The 27777-nt window shown below is 46.5% G+C and overlaps 1 protein-coding gene and 1 non-coding gene across 17 annotated transcripts in view; one reads left to right on the forward strand and one right to left on the reverse strand.

The window, feature by feature from the left end:
* INPP4A (inositol polyphosphate-4-phosphatase type I A) overlaps positions 1-27777 on the forward strand; it is a 150701-nt gene that overhangs the window by 50888 nt on the left and 72036 nt on the right. For 13 of the 16 annotated variants that reach the window (XM_060608082.3, XM_060608130.3, XM_060608165.3 and 10 more), the window contains exons 2-4: positions 22729-22799; positions 23644-23852; positions 24404-24448. In XM_060608082.3, coding sequence (XP_060464065.3) covers positions 23747-23852; positions 24404-24448 — 151 coding nt within the window. In that variant the 5' untranslated portion in view covers positions 22729-22799; positions 23644-23746. Of the gene's footprint in view, positions 1-22728; positions 22800-23623; positions 23853-24403; positions 24449-25678; positions 25811-27777 lie in introns of those variants that run through there. The other 3 variants (XM_060608092.3, XM_060608111.3, XM_060608203.3) reach the window with 2 other exon arrangements.
* LOC132672566 (U6 spliceosomal RNA) lies at positions 3687-3790 on the reverse strand. The gene has a single exon (XR_009607578.1). It is a non-coding gene; the product is annotated as a U6 spliceosomal RNA (small nuclear RNA).

Below are 27777 nucleotides of genomic sequence, written 5' to 3' on the forward strand. Positions count from 1 at the left end.
TAAAAGAGGCCAGGGAAGAGGAGAGTCCTGAAAAAACCATGTCATCCCAGGGAGACTGGGCCCCCTGGGGAATACCATTGGAAGCTGAGCCCTCTGGGGGAGGGGGGACAGGGATGGACTTCACTAAATTAGTCCAGCCAACTCACTGAAAGAATAAACAAAAACAAGCCCTCAGGGAGGAGAGGATCACCATTCAGAACTGCTACAATATATTTAAAAGGTCCAGCTTTCAAAAAAAAAAAAGGTAAGATAGGCAAAGAAACAGAAATTTGAGATGGGATTTTTAAAAAGTGACCAAAACTGTGTGGGAGAGGGCTGAGATACTGGGTTTAACAGACCAAGACTTCAAAGCAGCCATGATAAATGTATTCAAAGAACTAGAGGAACATGCTTAACGGGTAAAGACCTGATATGATGACAACGTCTGACCAATTAGGGAATAAATCAATAAAGAGATAGAAAGTATAAAAGTGAACCAAATGGTTAGGGTGCCTGGCTGGCTCAATCAGTAGAACATCCTACTCTTGATCTCAGGGTCATGAATTCAAGCCCCATGTTGGGCGTGGAGCCTACCTAAAACAGCACCACCACCACCACCAAAAAAACCCAAACTAAATGGAAATTCTGGAGTTGAACAGTAATAGCTGGTGTGAAGAATTCACTAGAAGGCCACAGCACTGGATGTTAACTAGCAGAAGATAGAATTAATAAGCTTAAAGATAGAGTGATAGAGGTTATGCATTTCAAATGACAGAGAGAAAAAATGAAGAAAACAGAGCCTCAGAGAAATTTAGGATGTCATTAAACACACCAACATCCATCTAATACAAGTACCAGAAGGTGAGGAGAAAGGGACAAAAAAAAGAAAAAAGAAAAAAAGAAAAGAAAAGAAAGAATGGCTGAAAACTTCCCAAATTTGTTGAAAGACAATCTACACATTTAAGAAACACAATAAACTCCAATAGTATAAATACAAAGAAGTCCACATCTACGCACATCATAGTAAAGAACGTTGAAAGAGAAAGTCTTGAAAGCAGCAAGAGAAAAATGACTCAAATTGTACCAACGAATCCCAGTAATATTAGCTGCTGACCTCTCATAGAAACAGTGGATGTGGGATGGAGAAGGCAGTGGGATGGCTTAGTCAAAGTCCTGAAAAGAAAAAAATCCACTAACCAAGGATCTTATGTCCAGCAAAACTCTCTCTCAGTAATAAAAGTGAAAGAAAGAGATTCTAAAATTAAGAACAATTTATCGTCAGCAGACCTGCCTTATAGGATGTTTAAAGAAAGTTGTTGCTGAAAGCAAATGACCACAGACGATTATTCAAATCCATATGAGGAAACCAAGAGCGCCAACAGCATAGGTTATCATACGATTATAAAAGGCAGTGTAGGGGCACCTGGGTGGCTCAGTCGGTTAAGTGTCCAACTTCAGCTTGGGTCATGATCTCATGGTTCGTGGGTTCGAGCCCCATGTCGGGCTCTGTGCTGACAGCTCAGAGCCTGGAGCCTGCTTTGGGTTCTGTGTCCCCCTCTTTCTCTGACTCTCTCTCTCTCTCTCAAAAAATAAAAATAAACATTAAAAAAAATTTAAAAGGCAGGGTGAATGTGTATTTCTCCCCCTTTCTTCTTTGAACTGATTTAAAAAGCAATTTTATTAAATGATATGCATACATTTATGTTCTTGGGCCTGTAACATTTAGAAAAGTAATGTATTTGGCAGTAACAGCATAAAGGAGGTAATGGAAGCAAAGCCTTATTGGAGGAGGGAAATTATACTGCATTAGGTAACTTGAATCCATAGGACAGAATGAAGAGAACCAGAAATAATAAGGTTAATAGAACAGACTCTGTAAATGTATACTTGCTTTCCTTCTCTAAGCTTCTTTAAAAACACGAAGCTATGTAAAGAAATAGTAACACTATATTTTTGGATTTCTAGCATGTATAGATATGTGTAGAAATAATTGAACAAAGAGAATAGAGCTATATAGGAGGAATGTTTCTGTGTCTCACTGGAATAGTGTGGATAAGGTAATTAAAGGTTACACTAGAAAATATTATCGCTTAATGCAAAGGAGAGAAGTAAATGAGGAAACAACAAAAAAGACAGACATCTATGTTCTTACCACCTTCAGATGGTTTTTGTTATCCAGGCATAAACTAAACATTCGAGTTTGGCTTGCTTTAATTCTGCGTGAAGAGAAACATTGTCGGCCTTCTCTGGATAGAGCCCTCATCTGGCTCTGGTTCATTCAGGGTCTTTTTGTCAAAGGTGGATTTTAAATGTTGCATTCAGAACATGTCTAGTCCTGACCTGGAGGTTGTAAAGATGGAGTGAGGGAGAAGCTTGGGGCCTAGAGTTTAGGCAGGATTGGTATGTCCTGGCTCTGGTACTGTCTGAGTTGTAGCCTTGAACTGGTCACTTTTCTGTCTCTGACACTGGATCTCAAATGTTAAAAGGTCACCCTGAGCACTCGGTGAGGTAGTGACTGGTGTGTGCTTGGCCACAGGCACCCCCAGCCCCATCGCAGCAGGTCAGATGTGGGGAGGGGAGAGAGGGGATTTGGGTTCTCTGCCTCATTGTGAGAGCAGTGCACCTGTGCAAGCAGAAAGTTGCTTTGCCACCTCTCATCCTTGACCTCTTACTGGCGGCATCCACCACCCCACATGCTGGTTGCAGTAGATTAGAGGATGACAGGTACAATCTGTAAGGCGTGTTGTTATGGACTAAACTGTTCCTCCCTGCATTCATGTTGAAGTCCTGACCCCCCAATGTGACTGTATTTGGACAGAGTCTCTCTAAAGGGGCAATTAAGGTTAAATGAGGTCATAAGGGCAGGGCCCTAATCCAATGCACCTGGTGTCCTTAGACGAGGAAGAGACACCAGGGAGGGGCATACAGATTAAAGGCCATGTGGGGACACGGCAAGAGGGTGGCCATCTGCATACCGTGGAGAGAGGCCTCAGGAGGAACCTACCTGCTAGCCCCGTAATTTTGGACTTCTGGTCTCCAGAACTGTGAGAAGACCGATATCTGTTGTTTAAGTCACCCAGGCTGTGGTGTTTTGTTACGGCAGCTGGATCAGACTAATAAACCTATTTAATTGTTCTTTCTTGATACCCACCAGCATGACTGCCGCGTTCTGCCCCACTGAGGAGCCGGGAAAGCAGTCCCACTCAAAATTACAAACGTGTAGGCATGCAAGATCACTACAAACAAGAAGGCAGTTTTGGAGATTGTTTTCTCTTTGTCTTCTTTCGGATCTATTTAATGACAGCTGGGTGACAAAAGCCATTTGAGTGGTGGTTATCACCCTGCCAGAAGGGGACTGAGGGTCTGGTTGTATGCGCAGTGATACGGCTGTTCTCCCAGAAATGCCAGGCTTAGATTGGATTGTGATCCCTTCCCTGTTTTTCCCCCTAAAACAGTGATGGTGGATAATCATGTTGGTATTTTTAGAACTGCTTTGCAGTTTCTCTGTGCAAACCTTTCCCGGGTACATGGTTTAATCCTCTCATCCAGCCTTGTTTAAGATCTACAGAGTGCTATATTTATTTGACTTTACTTGAAATTTCCAGGCTTTTCAGAATGTTGCTCCAAGAAGTCTGATGCCTACAGAACTCTAGAACTTATGCCTTAAAAGGCTTAACTACTGGTATGTTTGTAGGCATTCTTTTTTAAAAAATATCAAACGCTGCATGACATTGCGTGGCATCCTTGTACAGGGGCCGTGCTAATCTTCTTGTGTTGTTCCAATTTTAGTACATGCAGTGCCAAAGAGAGCACTGTTGGTAGGCATTCTTATGACTTATTTTTCCCTGTTTTTCCTAGACCATCTAGGACAGGGCAGCTAACCCTGTCCAAATTAGTGTCAGGAAGTCTTTTTTTTTTTTTTTTTTTTTTTTAATAGGCTTTGTTTTTTAGAGCAGTTTTAGATTCATAGCAAAGTAGAACAGAAAGTAGAGACAATTCTCATATACCCCTGTCTCCACACAGCCTTTTAATTGTGCCCTTGTGATCTTCCAAGGACAGTAGGGGAAGATTCTCCATCCTAGAGAAGCAGGAAGTTTCTCGGCCAGGTTGATGAGTTTCAGGGATCAGGTGGAGGGTGAGGGTGACAGCCTGCCCACCTCAGTCTTTGGCTTGAATGTAGCTTGGGTCTGGCACCTAGCAGAACATCACTGTGTCTACAGTGGGCCCAGTGGTGTGTCACAAGAGATGCCCTTGGCAGGCCCAGATCTAGTTCCTTAGGGGATGCCTCACTACTGCTCACCACCTCAGGCTGTATCATTCTCCAGATGGAATGTGTCATTTAAAGATTAAAATCCTGACTGCTGCCTTTTTTTTCTTTCTTTTTAAATTTTTTTAATTTATTTTTTTAATTCTTGAGTTATTTTTGAAAGAGCGAGACAGAGTGAGAGTAGGGGAGGAACAGAGAGAGAGGAAGATACAGAATCCGAAGCGGGATCCAGGCTCTGAGCTGTCAGCGCAGAGCCCAACGTGGGGCTTGAACTTATGAACCATGAAATCATGACCTGAGCTGAAGTCAGACACTTAACCAACTGAGCCACCCAGGTGCCCCCTGACTGCTGCCTCTTCTAAGCATTTTTGCCTTTGTGTCTCATTTGACCCTTAGCCAGTCTTTGTGTCACTTAAATTTTACTTAGTACCTTGTGGTCTACAAAGCCTTCACACACACACTTTCTTAATCAAGATTTGCAACAAACCTCTAAGGTGGGGCTGTCTCCCCAGCTTAATGACAGAGGACATGGGTTTAGAGTCCAGCCTTCCCACAGTGAAAAAGCTGGTTGGTGGTAGTGTTGGAGATGGGATGCTGTGTTCCATTCACTCTGCTTGAGGCCTCGTGGCCTGAAGGGGCCATGTCTGCCCCTGGAGGGATGGATGCAAGCTTTATATCTGAATAAATTTGGTGTGTGTGTGTGTGTGTGTGTGTGTGTGTGTGTGTGTACATATATACATACACGCACACACTTAAATATTTAGTTCAAATATTACATGCAGGAAATTAAGTTAAACAATTTACTTAAGGAAAAATCTTTGGACACCAGTACAAGGTCACAATAGAAGTCATGACCTCAGTGTGCCTGCCATTTGGGAAGCACTGCAGTATCTGTGCTAACTTTGCGAGATGACCAGAGTGGAAAGCAGAGTCCTGTTGTCTGCCCCAGCCTTGCTGTTTGTCCACAGAGATGGGGAATAATGACTCCCTGTGGCTGAGGCAGGCTTTGTTGGGAGGAGCAAATGACAGAGCAGAATAAACACAATTCAGACCATTTTGAACACTCTATCACTGTAGGATAGTAGACTGGGGGTAAGGGATGGGGAGGAAAGGCCACATCCAGCTGTGGGGTGCCAGAGTCTGTGATCCTAAGACCTAATAGCTGAATTAAAACCCAAAACAGACCAAGAGCCCAAAGGCTCTGATTCTCTTTTTTTTTTTTTTAATTTTTTAATGTTTATTTATTTTTGAGAGAGAGAGACAGATTGTGAATGGAGGAGGAGCAGAGAGAGAGGGAGACACAGAATCTGAAACAGGCTCCAGGTTCTGAGCTGTCAGCACAGAGCCCGACGTGGGGCTTGAACCCACGAACCATAAGATCATGACCTGAGCTGAAGTCATGGGCCACCCAGGTGCCCAAGGGATCTGAGTCTTCATCAGTTGTGTTTCAGTGACATTTCTCTGCCCCTTATTTGTAGCCAATAAGTATACTGATGCATCTGACACTGTTAGCTGAGCAGTGCTGGGAGAGCTCTGGCCCCGTGCAGGGTGTCTCTGAACTGACCCAAGACGTTAGTTGTCTTCATATATCAGTGCCTGCTTCCTTCCTGCACAGTATTCTGGAAAAAAAAAAAAAAAAAAAAAAAAAAAAAAAAGATATGTTCACACCTGCATCTGGCCCCTTTAAGAGCCTAGTCCTCACTGAACCCTAGTGATGGGCCTGGATAATAGTCCTGGAAGTGTTAGGTGGTACCTCTCTGGGGCTGGCTTAATTCTCCAGATGAGAAGATTCCATCTGGTGGAGGCCTCCCACCCTGGCTCTCTTGTCAGCACTCTGGCCTCCAGTGAAGGAGACAGGGCCTGAAGCCGCCTGGCAAGGGGGTTTGAAGTGGCTTGGAAGATGTATCTGCTACATGCTAGCTTCCAGTTTATAGTTTTTCTACAAATTTCTTCTAGTGGGAGATAGGAGCAGTTCTAGAAGTAAAGTTTGAAGGCAAATTTTTCCTGATCTATTACTTAACTGCCAAGAATGTTTAAAAAAAAATGTGAAAGCACAGTAGAGATTTTAATTAGTTTTCATTGTCACTGCTCTTGGTGATGGTAATTTTACATATGATATATGACAGGGAGATATCTTATGGGGGCCTTTGTTCTCAGTGTGTTCTCTACATTTCAGAACTTAGCTGCAAATTTTGGAGAAAAATAATGGCAAAAGTACCATATGACGTTTTCCTTATTATTACATAGGTGCCCAACTGGTTAGCATTCTCTTTCTAAACAGAAGCGCAACCAACTTAGAAATCTTTCTGGAAAAAGGCCACAGAAGAAGGGAAGATGTTGCTGGCAACGTTGTTGAGCAGTCTCTCGACTACAGAGCTTAGAGTGAGGTCATCTGGGGCAGCCTGCTGAAAGGCGAGAAACATGGCCCTGGTGTCAGGTGTTTGCTTACAGACCTGAATTGCTTGGCCTCTTCAGTTATCAAGTGGTGTTAGCTCCTTTTGTGGTTGTTGATGTTGTTGGGTTTTATTTTATTTTCAGAACTGAATAGTGCTTCCTTCGAGCTAGTGAGTGTGTCCTGGCTTTAGGTTTAATTGTTGTGATGACAGAGTGACCTTTGGAACCCCTTGGAGACCTGCCAGGACAGGAGAGTTGTTTTTCAAGTGTTGGTTGTAGATGTTGTCCATCTGTTCTGTGCAGGTGCCATCTTGGCCCAGCCTTACCAGGCCTGCCCTGGTTTGTACAAAGTAAGCAAGAGGTTTGTTTTCAGAAGCCCAGGAGAGTTCAAGAAAGTACTGAGACTCTTCCAATTTATTTGAACAATTAGAATTCTAGTGAGTTCTTCAGCCTAGTAGCTGAAGCCCAGTGCTGTGGTCTAGTATCAGTGGCTCCCTGGAATTGACCCAGTCCTGGCTCTCCAGTCTGTTCTCTCTGTCCCTTAGCATGCTGGGCCTCCCTGATCCCTGAATTAATTTGTCCTTGAGTGTGCTTGTGCCTTTTAAAGTCAGATCTGTCCACACTGTGTCTGGATCACCTCTCTGTATCTGACTTACCTCTCTCACAGCCTAGGGCATGCGTTTCATTTTGTCTTACCTGAATGTCTTACTCCTTTGTTACACTGTTGGCTCTTTGCAGTAGGGGTCACTTCGGACTCACCTGTGTGTCCCCTCTAAGTGCGTGGCTTTGCACCTGTTGAATGAATGAATGAACGAACAACTGCAGTTCCAGATTGCAGGCTCCCACAATCTCCTGTCAGAGGGTGTTGCAGGCCATTGGAGGGCCAGGCTTGCCAGCTGAGCACAGAAACACCTCTGTCCTCTCCCCCGCTGTTTTCTTCGCTGGTGGTTGGGAAGACGTGCCATGGCAGGTGTTGCTGTTTAGCATGAGGACCCTGAGTGTCCATAGGCTCCTTTCCCTGCCCAGCAGAGCTCACTCAACCTGCTTTGAACACTGCCTGAAGAAATGCCTGGGTCCTAGAGTCACCGTTTGTGGTTCTGTTTTTAAAATTACTTTTCTTGGGTTTCCATCATTCCTGCCACTCTCAGCTTTGCAGTAAGAGCTGTGACCCAGCTGCCATGGGAGGGTTCTCTTTGGCCTGTTCAGCCAGACACTCCAGACCACACTTTTAGGGGCTACCTGTGAAGAGGAAACTGATTAGTGGAGGAACCCTGGAACCCTGCTCCACCTCTGCTGACTGGTAGGCAATACTGGGGAGAGATCCCGACTTCTCCAGCTTTGGTGATGCCCTCTCCTCCTTGTACAGACACGTGGGAGAAATATGTGAAAGAAAGGTCTGTCTCTCTCTTTCTTTTTTTTTTTTTTTTTTTTTAGTTTTGTATATTTTGAGAGAGAGAGAGAGAGAGAGAGAGAGAGAGAGAGAGAGAGAGAATTAATCCCAAGCAGGCTCCACACTGCGATCGCAGAGCTTAACACAGGGCTTGAACCCATGAACCATGAGATCATGACCTGAGCTGAAATCAAGAGTTGGATGCTTAACTGAGCTGCCCAGGTGCCTTGAAAAGTCTCTCTTTCGTGACAGACTGACTTCCAACTGGTTGGTTAGAGAGCTCGTTTCCCTGTCTCAATCCTATCATATCACATCCTCAGAGAAACACACACACACGTTCTCTCAAAAAACAAAAAAAAAAATCCCCACAACAACCAAGAAAACCCAAAACAACCAAATAACTCAAGTGGGTAGCTAAAGCTATGAAATCTTCTCTCCAGAGAAGTCTCATATAAAAATCAGGACTGCTTGCTTTTTATTTTTATGTAAAAATATGGAGCACGGAAGTCTTTTCAGAGTCTTTTCTATGTGTTCCACCCAACATGATTGGTTAAAACAATATTCCTCTTTTGTAGCTAAAGTAAGCTGATAATATACCACTTTGCCAGAGATTTATATATGGTAAGGCTTACAGAATGTGTGACCCACTTTATTTCCAAGACTGAGACCTCTCTCAATAATTTTGGTTTGTTGGTGCAGAAGCTAAAACCAGCTTCATCGGTGCTGCCCACTTGGAGGCCTTGGGCATCCTCAGTCTCCTGGCTTATTGCCATGTTCCAGAAATAACTTTGTCTTCCCAGAATTTCATTGATCTGTGGTCGTTGCTTCATATTTATAGCCCTTTATGGAATTTTATGGCTGCTCTGAAAACTTTACATTCTCTTGTGAAGCCCAACCTTACACTTCTGAATTAGAAAACATGCTTTTTTAGTGATTATGAAAATAAACTGAATCCACCCAACTCCAGTCATCTGAGACACATTGGAACTTTCAAATTATTGTCAATCCTGCTCTGTCAGTGGTCGAGAAGGAAATAGTGTATTTGGAGTGAGCCTGTAAGTAAGCGCCTCATTAGGCCCCATGTACCATGCTGCTGGAGGTGCTGGAGTGAGGCTGGTGAGGGGTTCAGCAGGAGCAAGACAGGGGCACTGGGGTGCTGCAGGTGGGGCTGGATTGGAAACTGCATGTTGTGGTGCAGGTGCACAGATACCAGAATTTGAAGTAAACCTGAGGCCATCTTATTTGGATTAACCCCATAGGTTGGATCTTCCTCTGTTTTCCCAAAACTCCATTAGCGTTAGCAAGGAGTTTTGAAAGTTGCCTGGATATTTGGTTCTCGTTAAACAAAACCAAAGCCTGGCTTCATGGTTGCTCCCTGACCTGGCATAAATCAGATCATAGAGCTTCTTGTTCTGAAAAGGCCCAGGCAACATCAGGCCTGGATCTCACTAACCCCTCTGGGAGCTGGTATGTGTGCCCAGCTTCCCTTCCAAAAGTACACTTTGCTTGTTAGGTTTGCCAAAATTACCGGCAACTCTTTGGGACTGTAGTATCTTCCAAGGAGGCTAACCTTGTTCAAGGCCTGCATTTCCCCACGTTCAGCCTGCCATTTGTATGTCTCCAGCCACTGTCTGGGTGGTGAGCTGATTCACTTTCCCTGCACTGCTTGCGCTGACAAGCCTCACAGAGGGTGTGGGAGTTTTTGTAAGGAGAGGAAGGATGCGTGTTTTATTCTTGAATCGTGGAGTGTGTGTCACCAGTGTGAGCTGGGGACAGCACAGCAACTATTTGCCAAAGCACCTTGACGTACCAGGTGCTTGCTCAACCAGGATATTCTACACTTGCTCAACCAGGATATTCTACAGTGAATAAATAAAACCTGTTGGGAACGGTAAAGAGGAGGAAATGGCAATAAAGCCACAGTAGTCCTACAAAAAGAACAGAGGAACCCCTGCTAATCAGGTTAACGTGTCACTACAGAAACTAGGTCTTGAGTCGTGACTTGCTGGTTCGGGGGTTCCCATTCTACTTTTCTTCTGAAACATACTTCTGTGCAATATTTATATAAGTCCTTTCTCCACCATCAAGATACAGAGCATTACATATGTATATTTTTTTTACTTTAGTATTTGTTGGTATTGTTGGCTAGGTTTTGTCTTTTTACCCTGTTCACAAAGCTTTGTGTTTTTTAATTTTAATCCCTCCCCCCGAGATTTATATTTTTAAAAATTTATATTGAAATATTTTGACAAAATATTGACACTATTTTTCTCCCAAGGAGCTTAATTTCAGCTTTGAAAAGGAAATCAAACATGAATGATGCAAAAAAAGAAGTCACCCACATCCTGAAGTTCTCTCTTTTGCCTTCTCTAGGAAGGTCCATTTCCTCTCTGGTCTGTTGTGTTGCTTAACATGAAGGCTGGAGGAGAGACTGTGACCAGAGGGCCTTGTAAAGACTGTGGGTGGGGACGGACAGGGAAAGATTGGTTAGCATGTCTTGGATCTGAAGTGTTTTCTTCCAGGGTCCTGGGTCCTGAAAAGGGATGGAGGGAAGAAAGTAATGTTCTAGGAAACATTATAAAATAATATATGTGTGAAAGTGCTTAAAAATGAGGAACTTGCCAAGGGAAAAGACTGTGCCTTTTACCTGCATCTGGTTGGAGTTTGAATTAGTGTGCCCTGCGTGCTGTTTCAAGTGTTGGAAAGAATGCAGGAGGAGCAAGGGCTGACTTTAGTCCTGACTTTGCTCTGGGGCTCATGACCTTGAAGAAGCCCCGCTCAGTCAGTCATCTGCCGGCTCCCATCTTTCAGACAGCCCCCTTGGCAGTGAGGTGTGAGGACTGCGGGAACCAGGGGGCATGGGAGGAACTTGGTAGTAGAATTGTTGCTCTTGCTCACACCTCTGCCTGTGAGCTTTTCTACCTGAATCTCTGGACAAGGTGTTTCTTTCCTTGGATGCCAGATGAGGCAGGTGAGCAGCCAGAAGGCATCTTGGACTGAGCAGTTCTTGGTCTCCTCTCGTGACCTTCTCCCACATGGTGAGAAACTCCAGTAGGCAGCAGATACTGACTAAGTCCTGGAGGAGCATAACGCTGTGAACCGACTGAAGGGAGGGAAGACAGACGGTGCTCTCTCTTCACACAGGGAAGTGTTGCAGCCACCATCTTGTTGGCCACCTTCCGTGGCCCATAGCGGGAGCTCTCCACTGTGGAGACTCAAAGAAGGTGACCAGCTTCTTCAGTCTTGCATTTTTACACAGTGAGCCATCAAGCTGTGTTTTGTACTTGTTTTTCCCTATAACTCTCTTGATGTCATGCACAAGAGCAAAACAACATGTCCTGCTGTCCAGGACCCAGAGAGTCCTTGCTCACAGTCCAGGGAAGTGTCACCACATCTACGCTCCTCTGCCCTGCTCTGCAACTCATGTTTCTGGAGAGCAGTGTCTGTTATTATTACCACATGGCTGCTGGGTGGACTGAGTGGCCTTTGCGGGCATTTCTGACTCAGTCCAGGCAAGGGTGGAGTGGAGAGTGTGGCAAGAGAGGCCTTCTGGAGTCAGTCAGGGTTATGTTTGTGTAATGGTTTCTGTGCGTTGTCCCCATCTGCCACGTTACATTAATATAAATGTGAGTTCATTTTTGTGGAGGTCTTGCTGTAGATAATTTATAGATCTCTTTTGGTTTTATAGTAGTTGAAGAGCTCTAAGAAGAAAGAGTTTATACCCAATTTTATGTTTATGTTCTCTATTTTAAACAATATAAAAAAATATTTACTTAACAGTGGGAGTTCTTTGGGGGCGCCTAGGTGGCTCAGTAGGTTAAGCGTCCTACTTTGGCTCAGGTCATGATCTCACTGTTCATGAGTTCCAGCCCCATGTCGGGCTGTATGCTGACAGCTCAGAGCCTGGAGCCTGCTTCGGATTCTGTGTCTTCCTCTCTCTCTTCGCCTCCTCCTGCTCAGGCTCTGTCTCTTTCTGTCTTTCAAAAATAAAAATGTTAAAAAAAAAAACAGCAACAAAAAAAAAAAACCAGTGGGAGTTCTTTGACTTTTTTTTTTTAATGTTTATTTTTGAGAGAGAGAGAGGGAGTGTGTGAGCAGGGGAGGAACAGAGAGAGAGGGAGTCACAGAATTCGAAGCAGCCTCCAGGCTCTGAGCTGTCAGCACAGAGCCTGACATGGGGCTCAGACTCATGAACCGTGAGATCATGACCTGAGCTGAAGTCAGACGCTCAACCAACTGAGCCACCCACGTGCCCCTTTGACTTTTTAAAGGTTGAGGAACACTTGCTATAGGGCCTCTCCATTTGGTTCCTAAAAGTTGTGATGAGTTGTAAGGGTTCTCTCCATCCTCCCCCAAGCCCCTTTGTGGGGTTCTCTCCCGCCAAACTTACTGGGTCTCATAGGAGCACTCATGCTACATTGTGACCCCAGCCTCCAGCCCAGGGATACCTGGACAAGCTAGATCCTTGGATTGCCTTCCCCAGAGTGAGCCGGAGTGGAGACTGGGAGAGAGTGCATGCATTTGACCCCTTCAGTGGCTAGACCTGGAGAGTAGAGTTGGGGGGCTGTCAGCTGCCTTGACACCACCATGAGCATAGGTTCATTTGCAGGGAGGAGGAGAATGGCATGGGTTAGCAGAGGAGAGCCGAGAAGAGTTGTCTGTGCTGCTGACATTGGGGTCTTTGGGCCAGCTCAGCCATATTTCCGTTCAAGTTTTATAAGTCAACCCTGAACCTTTATGACAAATGCCTCTCTGCTTGAACTCATCTGAATTGGGTTTTCCAGGCTGCAGTACAAGCGTCCCGGCTGGTAAGTGTGGTGTTTTGGCCATGATAGCAGGAGTACCCAGAACCTTCCTTCCCCATGATAGCCTCTTCACTGAACCCCAAGGACTGGGGGGATGGAATGGAAACACTGTCAGGGCAAGGGAAAGGGAGTTGCTGTAGCTGGGGTGTAAGCCACGGCCCCTGGGAAGGCACACCCTCTTTGCTCTGTGATACTGAGGAGCCTTGAGCAGCGTGATCACACTCACTCCCACATCCCCTTGTCTGAAAGGACCGACCCCCTCCCAAAGGAGAGAGGGGAGAGAAGCAGAGTCTGGGGGTGGCATCTGCCCTGTTGGCTGAAAGAAGTCAGGGCCCAGCTTCCAGGTGGCCAGCTCTGGTTGGGGGAGGGGTGGAAGTAGGCACCAGGCCAGACCTTACAGCCTTGGGTTTGGGTAGAAAAAGAAAAGGGAAGAGAAAGAACAGTCTCAGGCAGTGAATAGGGCACACCCAGCCCTCGAGGAGCCAGAGAGTTCTCTTTTAGCTGCATCTTCTGGAACCAGGCTCTGAGTAAGCGCCTTGGGGGCAGGGGCATCTGGGTCTGAGGTGATACCTGCCTTCATTGGCTGATAGGTCCTTTATGGAGCCTCACGTGGAGATAAGCTGACCCACAGGTCACAGGGAAGCTGTTGCCCTCATCTCTTTGGCTGTTGGTCCTCCGGGAACTGCATGTCTACACTGACAGTGATTGTTGATAGATACTGGATCCAGTCCTTTTACGCACCTATTTGGAAATTTCTCTGGCACTCCTGAGAGGCCTTCCTGGCCAACATATAGGCGAACTTTCAGTTAATTATGTGAGGGCTTTGAGTGGCCGAGTTGACAATGGAGCAAGACATGAGACTTGTCAACACCATGGACATTTCTAGGAGAGAGAAGAAGGCACTGACACTGGCGTGCATTGTCTCCGGTAATAAAGAGGCAGCTCTTAACAATGGACTACAATGCTTTGCTTAGTGCAGTGCACCCACTATCTTTGCTTGTGCTACTCTGGTAAGCCTCCGTGGCAGTCAAGTGACACGTGAAGGCTGGTGCTTGGGAGTGAGAGGATTCAATCAACACTGGGTTGATTCTCACTGAGAAAGAGGCTCCGTGCTTCTAGCACATGAGGCACCCCTGCCAGGAAAGGGAGGGGTGGGGAGCAGCAGGCCAGCCCTTCACACAAAGGAAGGTCTGGGAAGAGGTTTCACCGGCACCATTGTGGCCCTCAGATTGTCCCCCATTCATGTTTTTGTTGCAATTCCTGTCGTGCATTTGCTGACCAAGTCCACGTGTTCATGTTTGTATCCCTAAGGCCTAGTCCGTGAGAGACCCTCACTGTTGTTGAAGAGATTGTCAGTTTATAGAGAAGAAACAGCATGAGATGTAGAAGCAAAGAAAGTAGATGCTTAAGAAGAGGGGCTTAAGAAGTGTGGGGTGTGGAGGGTTCGGTACAGCAGAGATAGCCAGCGGCACCCCCCCCCCCCCCATCCCACCGCTGCTGCTGCCGCTGCCCCCACCCAGCACTTGGTTATTGTTAACATGTCTCTCTCATCTCCCTGATGTGAGCCCCCAGACCCAGGGTTTGCACCTGTGTTGCTCAGCACACGCACTTCTAAACACTTTTGCAGGGTGATTTATTTTCAGGCTAGTTCTTACGGAAAATCCCCCAAAGGTCATGGCTTATAGATGAGCCACAAGTCAGCTTTAAACCAGGCTGTCCCAAAGACCTCCTGGAGAGGCTCGTTTTTAGGAAGGACATACCAGGGGTGAGGGAACTGCCTTCCAATGTCTTCCATGGAAGCGCAGCCTCAAGGAGGGTGGGCAGCCAGGGAGGTCTCAACAGCAAGGAAGCCAGGTGGGAGCCAGATGAAGATGCTGGTGGAGGGGTTCACAGCCTCGCCAGTGCTGTCTAAAGACAGACTGGGGGCTTCAGAGTAACTGTCAGAGAAGCCAGGGCAGTGGGGCAGGGGTGCTGAGGCAGGCAGAAGTCTGGATAGAGCGGGAGGATCACCCATGCATTGGGTGTGGGCTGTGAGAGCGTTGTTCAGGAGTCTGCACTGACTTTGTTTCTTGGCTGGAGCAAGTGGAGAGATGGAGCTGCCATTGACTGAGGTGGGAAAACTGGAGGGCTGGAGGGGAGCTGGAACAGTCTGGGCTTGTCCTGCTCCTGGGCTCTAGCCCCTGCTGTTGTTTAGGGGAATATGCACGGTGACTGACTCTTCCTGTTGGAGTCGGAGATGTGCTTTTGAATCTGGGTTAAGGCATTGTGTTATATCAGCTACCATATTCATTAAGTGGATGAGGCAGGCTAGTTAATTAGCTGGGGTGAACCCATGGCCACTGCTGCCTGTTCAGTGTCACCAGCAGAGAACAGGGATTGGGGAAGTGGGAAGCTGCAGATAAAAGATTGCGGAGCGCAGGCCCAGTGGGGCCCTGAGTGGGGTTGTTTGTGTCTGCAGGTGAGAAGATACACCAGCTGCAGCGCAAACCTTCTTCTCTGTGCCTCACTTTCCGAGGCGTTTGTTGCCTGCATTTCATCGCTGGCTGCCCTGGACAGCTCTTGCAGCATACTCGCTGGTTTGGCGGTCTTCTTCATGTAGGAGGTGTACTCACAGTGAACCCCTCTCCTGGGTCCAAGGCCCTGTGTAGCGTGGGGAGTGAGAAGTAGGAGAGAGCTGGGTCCTTGGCCCAGAAGAGGAAGGAGGAAGCAGGGCTCCATAGTAGGAAGGCTGTGGTTGCTGCCTCTCAGAACAGGATCCTAATGGATGTCCAGCCTCGGGGGCACAGAGCAGCCACTTCTCTTCCCTGGGGGTCTGGGGTGGGCTCGGACCATGGATTCCTTACACCTGGCAGTCTCCTCATTTTACAAATGAAAAAACTGAGGCCCATAGAAGATGCCTTGTGCAGGTGACCTTGCTCCCAGTGGCTGACTGCCTACAGAATGGTACTCCATTCACCTGTCCCTCCCCAATAGCAACCTTTGGGCCTAAATGTTGGGTTTAGAAAACACAGTCACTATAAACTGAAGCACGGGCAGAGTGCCATGGACCTGAGTGAAGAATTCTGGTTGAAGTTCAGACGGCTGGAGAGTTGGGTAAAAATGTTGGTAGACTTAGCTGGAGGGAAGGAAAGGCCTTCCAGGCTCATAGATGGCCCCAGTAAAACTGCAGCTCAGGACTAGACACATGAGAGGTTAGGTAGAGCCAAGGAGAGAAACTCTTCTATCTGATTCGAGTCTCTGCACAGGCTCTGTGTGGGTATTTTACATGTCTCTATGTATGAGCTTGCTCCTCAGTGTGTCCTGGTGAGGTGGGTGTTGTTACTGCTGTTTTACAGATTGTGAAACTGAGGCTTAGGGAAGCTCAGTAGCTCTTGCCCAGCCCCCTGGAGAGGAGTGATCCTAATTGATCAAGTGCCCAGCCTCTTGCACCCAGCTCAGGGCCTCTGCAGTTTGATCCAAGGGTCTAGGACACCGGAGGGAAGGTGTTGAGAGCCCTCTGTGGACCAGGGTGTCCGGGGCCTGCTGGGCTTGGGGCCAGGGCACAGGAGGGAAGAGACTAAGGCTCCCTGCCCTCTACCCTTGTCTTTGTGCCTGGGGTGTCTGGCATTTCCTGCCCTGTTAATACCTGAGTCTTGGAGGCAGGCAGCATTCCTTGCTTTTTATGGTAAGGAGGCATATTTGACTTTGTTTAAAAGATTAAGATCTTTCCTAGGCAACTTGTTTGAAAGAGAAAAAGATGAAAGATCTGCTAGCTTCCATGATTCTCTTGCGTTTTAGGGTGGGGGGGGGCACAGAGGGGGTGGAACATTCAGTGGGTTAAGAAGTCCCCTAAATGGGCAAATTAAAATCAAGGAACCCTTACTGCTAAGTTCCAGCTTGGCCTGCCCCTGCCTCCCAGACCCTGTCCCTCTGCTGTGCTTACAATGGCTCATCCCACCTGAACCCCCTACCTACAACCCCTACATCACCTGGTCTTTGTCTCCACCATTCAACACCCTCTTTTTTAGCCTTTCTAGGCAGCCTGCTCAAGTTTGTGTTATTTAAGTCTTTAGTACATCTCCCTACCCCAGTGGCCCATTCCTCGGTTGACAACCATTCTGTAATTTTCTGTGCACCAAAACTTGATTCATTGCACTTAAATTTCTGGGATGTCATATAGAGGCACACATTCATTCATTCATTCATTCCAAGTATAAGCCAGAGGAATTTTCTGCTTCCATTGGCTGCTGTTCTGGAAGCCAGGCCTTCCTGGTCCTTGCTCATATGCCGAATCTTCCCTTGCTGGTGACTGACCTGGCTGGAAACCTGGAGACAGAATATGAGCTGTTTTGACACTAGGTGCACTGAGCCTCACACACCAGTGCTGCCTTTTCCCGGGAGGGGGGCCTCCAAGTCGCTGGTCACCCTTGCCCTTGTCTGTTCTGGAGACACTGCTCCTATTCCTTTGTGTTGGCCTTGCCCATGCCTGTTACCATAGCCACCATGGCTCTGGCCCATTCAGTTTTTGTCATGGGCATCTGCACCCCACCTACCCTGTGCCCACCTGAGGTTTATGCCCATGTTGTGGTATTTGCACCCATGCTGTTGTCATTCTCTTATTTTCTGGAATTGAAGGAATTAGTGGTCCTGAAGCCCCAAGGGCTCCAAGGCCCTGTTGGATGTAGACCAGCTCTGGATAGAGCCCTGGGTAGCCTCAATTCCCAGTTGGCTCCAGAGGACTGTTGGGAATAGGCTGATCTTGGGTGTCCAGTGGGAGAGATGGGTCTCTTTTTCTCTCCTGGTTGGATTAGCAGCTCTAGGATCATATCAGAGAACTTGCTTTCTCAACATTAATGCCAGCTTCCATCATAGTGTGTGTTTGGGATGATGAAGTCCAGGGCTAGCCAGGTGATTTTGGGGGTGGGGGAGGGCAGGAGAGCTATCAGCATGCCTTAAGCCTGACTTGCAATTAGAGAGGGGACAAAAAAAGACTTGCCTCGTTGATTATCTGCTAAAGTGGGTTTTTTACTTCTCTGTGCTTTCATTTCTTGACCCCTGTGGTAGTCTCCCAGCCACCTGTGGGCTCTTTGCTCATGAACTGGGCATACCTCATTTAGAGAACAAAGCATTGTGTGGTAAGTGTTAACTGGAGGCTTTGAGTTCTGTTTTCATCATAACCATTTCTTGGGTGCCTGGTATGTGCCATACTTTAGTCACAGTAACTAATGTTAGCTGTTGTAACAACCACCTCCCAAATCTCCGTGGCTTCACACAACCAAGGGTCTTACTCAGGGTAAGCTCAGTGTAGATCGTCGGTGGGAGGCGGGGCCTCTGCTCTTCCTGGTCTCAGGGACCTAGTTTCTTTCCACAGAGTCACTCCCTTACCCTGGGGCCTTGGAATTATTCACTCAATCCCCCTGCATCCAGCTGGGAATCTGGGGGGAAGGGAGACTTGGAGAATCCCATGAGCGGCTTTCTCACCTTTATCTCAGCTGGTGTGCATCCCTCTGCACTCTCACACAGCTGCACCAAACTGGAAGGGTGCTGGAGAGGGTCACCTGTCAGTGTACCTGGGACGAATGTACCTGGTGAGCAGGGCCAGTCTGCCACAGAAGCTGACAGTTTGTTTACTCAGTAGGGGTTCGTTAGGCCCGTGGTCTATGTTTAGGCTTGAATGAGGTACCCAGGATGATTTGGAAGAAACCAAGAGTTTAAGTCTGGCATTCATGAGACACAGGGTGCCCCACTGCTCATCCCATGGTCACACCAGGAAGTACGTTATCTTGAGGTACAGACTGGTTAGCTGTGTTAGGGAGACTGAGGCAAGGTCGTCGGCTGCTGGGCACTGTCTGCCTGAGGGGCTTTGTGCGGAAGGCGGCAGCTGTTGCTCTCAGGTTGTTATTAGTAGTGATTTGCCGGTGAGCAGTGTGACACTTCATTGATCAGTGATTGTGGCTGTCCTGGATTAGGGGTTTTGAGAGAAAACTCTGCCTCTTTCTGCCTCCTGAAGTAGCCTCCTCCCCAGGGGCTGCTGATTCATGCTCTGACTCACGCAAGCCTTTCATCTGACTTTCTCTCCTGTGCTGCCTGTGTTTGGAGAGCAGAGGCCTGGAGAAGGTTTGCTAGGAGCCTATTTCCTGCCCACAGTGACAGCAATAGAGTGGGCTGGGCAGGGAGAGCGCCTCTACTTGTATTTGGGCTTTTGCCTTGGGTTGATTCTGATAGTTCATCCTTTAGCTCTGTGTGACCTTGAGAAAGTTACCTCGTCTGGACTTCTGTGACGTCATCCATAGAAGTCCTTTTTAAGACTGTTCTCAGAAGAACCCCCATCATATAAGACAGATGAAAATGGAGTTTTGTGGCCAGTCCTCCTTACTCAGCTCCAGCTCTGCAGCCCCGAGAGGTTACTGAGGCCTAGAGGGGCCACCAGAACCCTTTCCAGGCCTGGGAGCCCTTGTTCTGTGGAGGAGGAAGGCAGGCAGACCTTAGACTGGCTTCCTGAGAAGCTTGTGACAGTCACTGCCATTGGTCACAAATCCCATGGACCTGTATGAACGACCACAAGCCTCCTGTCTTGCTTATGCTCCCTCTACCACCATTCTCCTGCCCCCCTGGTGGAAGGGACATTATTGGGTTTGCTGTTGAGTTGATGACCTGTGTCCTGTTGTCAGAAAGGATGACACGTCTCTCACAGAGTGAGGAGAGGAGGCAGTTTCATGAGTTATTGCTTCTTTCTTTCTTCTTGCCCCCAAGAAAAAAAATTCCAGTCCCCGGAACAACTCCCACGCTCTATCCATCCTCTTTGATGTTAGTGCAGTTTTTCTTCCTAATGAGCTCCGGTCTTCAAATGGGGCCAGGAGGAAAGCCAGGGACCTTGGGAATATAAGAATCCTTGGCGAATTACTTTAAATTAATGAGACTAATAAGGAAAATCGAGTTCAGCTGTGCAGATCAGCTCTGTGTTCTGTGTCTTGATGACTTAAATTGCAGATCCTAATTAAATGCCCCAAATAACCATGAAGTGGCTTCTGAGGCTCTCTTGACTCAAAACTTCTCTGGTCTGTGAACCCTATCAAGTGTAAAATTAGTCTGTAGATGTTCCCCTTTAAGAATTTCTATCCCCAGGACCCCATGATGCCTGTAATATCCCCCACCCTCCTTAGGTGAAGGGGCCTTGCAAGGGCAAGAGGAAGGGGATAAGGGAGGGGGAGGGGAGGGCTGGCAGGTTGTCAGGGTACAGTTGTTGCCTTCTGTCAGGAGGCATATCTGTACTGTCCCACGTGAAGGGGGGTGACTGCAGCCTCACTACAAGCTGAGCAGGACATCCAGGCAGGGCAGTGGAATGCTGGAGATACACTGGGAAGAAGTTCAAGAAAGAAGAGCTCCTTCCTCAAGCTGCTTCACACCCAGGGTGCCACTTTTGCCTCTGGACAGCATGGGATGCAACTTTCAGTGATGCAAGAGGATGACCTTAAGCTAAGAAAGGGACCGGCTCCCTGTGGTCCCACACCCTCTTCTCCACGTGGTCTCCGTCTGTGTCTTGTCTTTTTAAATGGCTGTGACCAGAGCACAGGTAGAATATTTCATTAAAAGCACACATGTTGCAGAGCTGACATAAACATTTTTTCATGCTATGTTGTCTTTATTATAGTCATTAAAATAATTAAACTCTTTATTGAAGTAGAAGAATCATTCATTTACAGCTCATTGAATTTTCACACAGTAAATTCTTAGAACCAGCACCCAAAACAAGAGACCACAAGCCTTCTCATGCCCCACATGCCCTCCCCAGTCAGTACTTGCCCCTCAAAGATACCACTGTCTTGACTTCTAATACCACAGGCTCATTTGGCCTGTGCTTGAACTTTATAGAAATAGAATTGCCTAGTTATGCTTTTCGTCTGACTGGCTTTCCCCCTTGACATCGTTTCTAAAAGCATCTGTATTGTTTTGTTTATTCTATAGCTGACGGACACTTGAGTTGTTGCTAGTGTTTGACTATTATGAATATTATGCTCTAAATGTTCTACCTTTTTTTTTTTTTTTTTTTTGGTGAACATAAATATGCATTTCTCTTAGCAATTCCACTCTGAGTTACATACTAGGTCACGGTGTAGGTATATGTTCAGCTTGAGTAGACACTGACAGTTTTACAGCACGGCTGCACCATTTTACCCTCTGCTAGCAGTGTATCAGGGTTCCATTTATATCACATCATCACCGATACTCGGTATTGTCTTTTTTTTTCCATTTTAGCTATTCTAATGAGTGTGCAGAGGTATCTCATGTCTATAATTAGTGTTTTCCTGATGACTAATGAAGTTAAAGAAATTTTCATATGTTCATGAACTTTGTCATGATCATTTTAACAGCCATATAGTAATGCATCTTATAGGTGTTCCAGAATGTACTTGTAGCTGGGCATTTTGATTGGTTCCAGTGTTTGTCATTATAAGTAATGCTACAATAAGCATCTTTGGACTGTTGGCAAGAATTTTGTTTTTGTTTATAAATATATTGGTAAATAATTTCGCATTGCTTTCTGAAATGCTTGTATGACTTTAAAATGTTATCAGCAATATAGAAGAGCCTTACAGAGTTTCCCCTAGGTCTGCCAACAAAACATATTCTCATGAGAAGAGACAAACCTCTTTTGAAAGACAATTTTAGGTGAATATAGGAATATTTAGCGTTGCTTTAATTATTAATAATGAGGGCGGGGTGCCTGGGTGGCTCAGTCGGTTGGGCCTCTGACTTTGGCTCAGGACATGATCTCTTGCTCTGTGGGCTCAAGCCCCGCTTCGGGCTCTGTGCTGACAGCTCAGACCCTGGAGCCTGCTTTGGATTCTGTATCTGCGCCTCTCTCTCTCTCTCTCTCTCTCTCTCTCTCTCTCTCTCTCTTTCTCCCAAAGTAAATAAACATTAAAAAAATTATTATGAATGAGTTTGGTCACTTCTCCAAAATGTTTACCGTGTGTATTCCTCTTCTATGTATTCATACCTTTGCCACTTGCATTCTTAGTGAGGTTTTTTGTTGTTGTTAATTTGTACAAGCATTACTATAAACTATAGATATTAGTACTGCAAGTACTTTCCCTGTCTTTATCATTTTCATTCCATATTTTGACTTTGTATACCTCTTGATGTCAGCAAACTCGTCAGTCTTCCCCTTGGAGACTTTTACTGTGACTCCCCACCTGAGCCATTGCCATGTCTGCCGAGATGCCTGGACTAAAGGTCCCCAGGTGCTCCAGTGGGAGGGGTAGGAGGAGCCCAGTCTTCAAGGGAAACTGAGTTTGCCTGAGTGCCAAGCACACTGCCTGTCATCTATACCCCGGATGTTGGCCCTTTCAGATAGCTCATGTGCTGGGCCCCCGGGACTGACTTGGAGCCTGGCTTGTTCTCTTCTCCACAGAAAGGCACCCAAGGGCCAGGCAGCCACAGCAGGGCAGAGCCCTCTTCTGTTTTTGCACATTTGGCTCCCGCTGCAGCCCTGTGAGATGGGTACAACTAGCCTCATTGTAGACACCAGAAAGCAAAGCCTCAGAGGGGCCCAGCAACTTCTCCCTTGAGCTGACATTTGTGAGCAGGACTACTGAAGACTCAGATTCTTATCTCTGCATTTTCCCTCAGCCACACAGTGGGTGCTTTAGGGCTGGTCCATGTTCCCCTGGATCACCCCTGGATGGGGATAGGAATGTGCATTTCTGTTTCTCATTCTTTTGGGCTTGAGCAAGACCTTTGCTTTTGAGCCAAAAAGTTAGATGGTTGTGTGGAGCTCACAGGAACATGTAGTAACTCTTGGCTTCCCCATATCTCTAGGCATTAAGATTATAACATAAGCGTCTATTAATATGCATTCTCGAGAACTTCATGTTTGGCCACTTGTTAAGTTAATAATTTTCCATTTTTAGATGATGGATTTGGATGTGCTTCTATGAAGAAATGCCACGTGTCTCAACTGGCCCAAGAACAAACATGTCCAGTAAGTTGCTGGCTGAATATTAACTCAAGAGCGAGAACACAGGCCTTCAGGTACACAGGTGTTGACATACTTTGAGAAGACAAGAGTGTCTGGATACACGGAGAGCTTTGAGAGAGGTGTTTTAAACAAGAGAGGTTGGTTCCTTCTGGAGACAACAGGAATTGTAGCATATACATGGGCTGGAAAAACGTGAAACTCACTTCTTGCTGCTTAACCCACTTCTTAGAGCAAATGTATGTTCTGTGCCATGCCGGGGTATCCCTCTGATTCAGCCTGTGGTGGCACTTTGCCCAGAAGTTTCCATATCCATAGCACAGCACTATCCACTTTAGTTAAGTATAGATTACATGCACATGTTTTCTAAGACCAGGAGACCTGTGAAGTTCCTGTAGCTGTGGAAAGAAAGAGAGCAGGCTGGAGACGTGCCTTTGTCTCTCCAGGGTTTCACCATGCCAGTGGGTGGCAGACCCTTCATGCATCTCCTATCCTTCTGACAGAGGTGAATTGGTTTTATGTTAAAGATTCTATGAGACTTGTCAACAGAAAAGCATAGTAAAACAAGAACATTTCAAAAGCCATCTTTCATGATTGTATCTAAACCAACAGTTACTGTGGTATGTCTTTGTTGAAGAGAACATGATTTCCTTATGGGATCCCATGAGCATATGTGTTGGTGTATGAGTGTTGGGGAGTGCAGGGGAAGCACTCGAAGGGGCCTAGGTCATCAGACTCTCCACCCCTGGCTCCTCCCTTGCCTGTGTGAGGCATTTATACTGTCCATGAGAGCACAGTCTCTCAGTCACCATCCCTATGTTTCTTACCAGTGTCGGTGCCTTTTTCTCAGGACTACTGCCACCTTAGGGGATTAGGGCTTGGTGACAGCGCGTCCCAGGGAATCAGGCGTGGTCTGACCCAGGAACAGGAAACACATCATCACCAATGACATCATGACAGCAAGAGAGCACAGCCCTCGCCATGGTGCCAGGGCCCGTGCGATGCAGCGGGCTTCTACCATTGATGTGGCAGCTGACATGCTGGGCCTCTCTCTGGCAGGTGAGTCTCACAGGGCCTGCGCCAGGTTCCTGGTGCAAGGTCGTGGCACACACCCTGTATGCCTGCCTCCTGGGGTACCCTGTGGACAGCCAGAATGAGCCCCCAGTGACTGCCCACTCCAGGTGGCTGGAGGGCAAGCTTTTGGTTGAATCAGGGCGTAAGGGAGGGGGAAGTCAGCCCTCTTCCTGGGAACCACTTCCATTGGAATTGGACCGCCGTCAGTTTTCCAGCTTGAGTGGGCACCTCCAGGGCTCATTTGCCAGTAGATGATATGGGAATGTCCACGGTGTCTGTCTGGCAAGTGCCCAGGCCATGATCAAAGCCCTCCTTGTTGTGGCTTTGCAGAGCTTAATAGGAGGGGGGTTTGGTCTTGGAGTTTGAGACTTCTTAGGAATCTCAGAAGTGAAATGTTTAGAAAATTAAAAACCTATCTCATATAATAGTTTCTGAGGGGGGGGGAAATGTAGAATGTTGACTCTTTTGAATAAAATCTAAATGCAAGGAAAAGTTTATTAAGCATGATTTTTTCCCGTCATTTCCTTTTTATTCAGGAAATATCCAAGATCCAGATGAGCCCATTTTAGAATTCAGCTTAGGTAGGTATCTTTTTGCATTTTTCGTTTGCTTTGCAATATACGTTGCTTAAAAACAGAAACACGACCCTGGCTCAGATTTGTGTCAGAGCACTTGCTGCTACTGAAGTGTCTCTAAGATGAAGCCACCGGGCAGGTGTGAATGTCCTGTGGGTGGAGGGAGCCTGGAGCCTGCAGATTTCAGCCTCCTCAGCACATGTTCCCTCCAGGCTGGCAGTGGGGGTGGGGGAAGGGCAGGGGCGGGAGGTGAGCCCCCCAGAGCTTCGAGGACAGCCTTCCTAGGGATGTGCCCACGAGGTGGGAAAGCTGGCTCGGGGTGGGAAAGCTGGCTCGGGGCGGGCGTTGCCAGTCCTGACCATACAGCCCTGTGCAGATGATTTTAGCCATCTGGCCCTTGGTTCCCTACTCTGTCGGTGGAGGCAATGATACCTAGTGCTTTCCCTCTTGGGCAGCATCAGAATGTCCTAAAAACTGTCCTGAATGCCCTAAGATTATCCTATAAAACTCTAGTAGTATGTCCTGGCTCTGGGATCAGGAAAGTAAGGTATTACTGTGGCTTACCCAGAAGATCGGACAGTGTGGTGGGGTCACCTACAGATGGTTCTCCTTCATAGCCTGACACACTCCTGTGTCCTTCTCCCCTTCCCTTGTCCCCTGGGCAGTGCTCAGCATTGGCCCCTGGCCTGGCAACGGTGTCCGGGAGGTAGTGGGACATAAAGGAAATACCTCCTCGAGAGCCAGATGACCTGGATTCTAGTCCGGACTGTGCCACACACTAACCACATGGCCTTGACCTTGCCTGACCAGTTTTCTCATGTGCTATAATAAGGGGTGTTACCGTTTGAGAGATAAAGAAGATCATGGTGGTTAAAACAGCAAAATCAGACCAATGTCTTTGACTAATGGCAAGCTCCATAAAAATGTAAGGGCGTTATTATCAAATTAATACTAAACTTTGAAAACATCACCATTTCAGATTGAATGTCCTTAAACAAGTTCAGAGGGTTTCCCAACCCTGACTTAGTGGCTAGTTCTGCAGTGAGAGTGAGTCCTGCATTGTGAACTGGGAACAGGAGGGTAGGGGAAGCAGTCTTTAACCCTGCTGGGATTCCCACAACTGCCTGCCCCCAACCTAGAGCTTTATTGCTCTTCACAAATTATAATACTAACCCAAGGACTTCCACTTTCACAAGGGAACAGTGAACTTATTTCCACCCCCTTATCTTAAATCAGCACAGACATCAGGAAGAATAAGCCACAGAAACACTCTGTGCAGTGAGACATCTTTGGAACCCCCAGACTGTAACCTGTGAGGAGGAGGGAACAGGCGGAGAGGAACGTGGTCACACCTGCATGTCTGTGAAGGTGCTGGATTTGTCCGAGAGATACTGGGGAGCTCCGAGACAAAAGCAAGGGCTTATTGGAAAGCTTGTATAAGGAAGAGTTGGGGGTTCAGGTTCCCACCACACGCAGCCCTGCAGGGACTGGTGGTTATTCTCATGAGAAACTTGGGAGGCAGAGAGGCTCTGGGCTGAGGTCCATTAGCACAGAGGAAAGCATGGTGAAGGGCCAGAAGTCTACTGAATAACAACCCCTACCTCGCCCTCTCCAGCCTTCTTCCTCTTATCCTACTTCTACCAGGCTTATTCCTCCAGGCAGGAGGCTTTCACTCTGGAAAAAGGAAACTCCCACTCCCTGCAAAGAGACAGATGCCAGCTTTCTGGACCCCAACCAAAAGTAGGCTCGCCAGCCACTCAGCTCACTCTCATACTCAGCTTTTTGATACCTTATTCTTAAAGACAAACGGACATTCTTTTGTGCATATAAAGATTGGTACATGCATGCTGATTTCAGCTTTATCCATAATAGCCAACACTGGAAACAACCCACATATCCATCAGCAGAATTAACTATGATACATCCATACAATGGATTACCACTCAGCAAGGAAAAGGAATGAAGTACTGATACACACATAGATGAATCTCAAAAGCCTTGTGCAGAATGAAAGAAGCCATACTCAAAAGGCTGTATGCTATAGGATTATGTTTGTGTGTAACTCAGGAGGACCAATCCACAGTGATAGAAGACAGATCAATGATTGGTTGTCCAGGAGTGCTGGTGAGGGCTGCCTGGAAAGGGGACTGGGAACTCTTTGGGGTGATGGAAATGTACTGTATCTTGACTGTGGTGGTTATATAGATGTCTATGCTTATCCAAACTCATTGAGCTCTCCTCTTAAAATAGGCACATTTTATATATAAATTATACCGCAAAGTTGATTTAAAACAAAATGCAAGAATGGTTAAAGTTTGAAGGGCTTTGTGGAAGGCCCACACATGGAAGAGGAAGCAAGAAAAAATAGAACCTGGAAGAAATACAGATATTGAAGAAAGTGGAAGAAAACATCTTCTTGGGTATATAATTTATACCCTCAAGAGAATATGGCATACCCATAAAATAAAACAGGATATTGTAAAGAAAAAAAAATTGAAGAACAAGGGCAACCTTAGAAAGTTAAAATATGATTTAAAGAAAACTTTAAGAATTCAATAAACATTCAAAGATATTCAAGGAATTATCCCAAAAAGTAAACATTTTAAAGCAAAATAGACAATGGGAGAGAAATTGAAATGGGAAATTAGCAAATTCAGGAGACCTAACATTTATGGGAGAGAAAAGAATAGAAGGGAGGGAATTAACGAGAAATAATACAAGAAGTCTCTCATAACTGAAGAGTGTGGTTCTAGGTTAAAAATGCCTGCTAAGGCCCAGCATAATGATTGGAAAAAACCCATAACAAGGCACATCCTGGGGAAGTTTCCAAGCACTGGGAATAAAATGAAGATCCCAAAACTTCCAGAGAGGTGGGGGGGGGGGGGGCGGTGTGGTGGAGAACAAAACAGGTCATATCCAAGGATCAGGGGTCAAACTAGTGTGGAGGGGATTCTCAGTGGCACTGGAAATTTGAGGACGGGGGAGCAGCACCTTTAACGTGAGTGGGAAAATATTTCTGACCCGGAATTCTCAAGCAGACTATCAGCCAAATGTGAGGGTAGAAAGAAATATATTTCAGCTTTGCAGACTCTCAAATAAACTTCTCCCACATCCTTTCTCTGGAAATTAGTGGAGGATGTGTTTTACCCAAAAGAGGGAATAAATTGAGAAAAAAGAAGACATGGGATCCAGAAAACAGGGCCCAGCACAGGACAGAAGTGAAGGAAATCCCAGTTGGCTCATAATGAATAATATTCTCTTAGCTTTATTAATGCAGAACATGGATTTAACAAAAACATCTCAAGGTAAACTGATTGAGTGTAGAGAGAGAATGA

This window comes from Panthera onca, chromosome A3 (genome assembly GCF_046562875.1).
Source record: "Panthera onca isolate mPanOnc1 chromosome A3, mPanOnc1 haplotype 2, whole genome shotgun sequence".
Taxonomy (NCBI): domain Eukaryota; kingdom Metazoa; phylum Chordata; class Mammalia; order Carnivora; family Felidae; genus Panthera; species Panthera onca.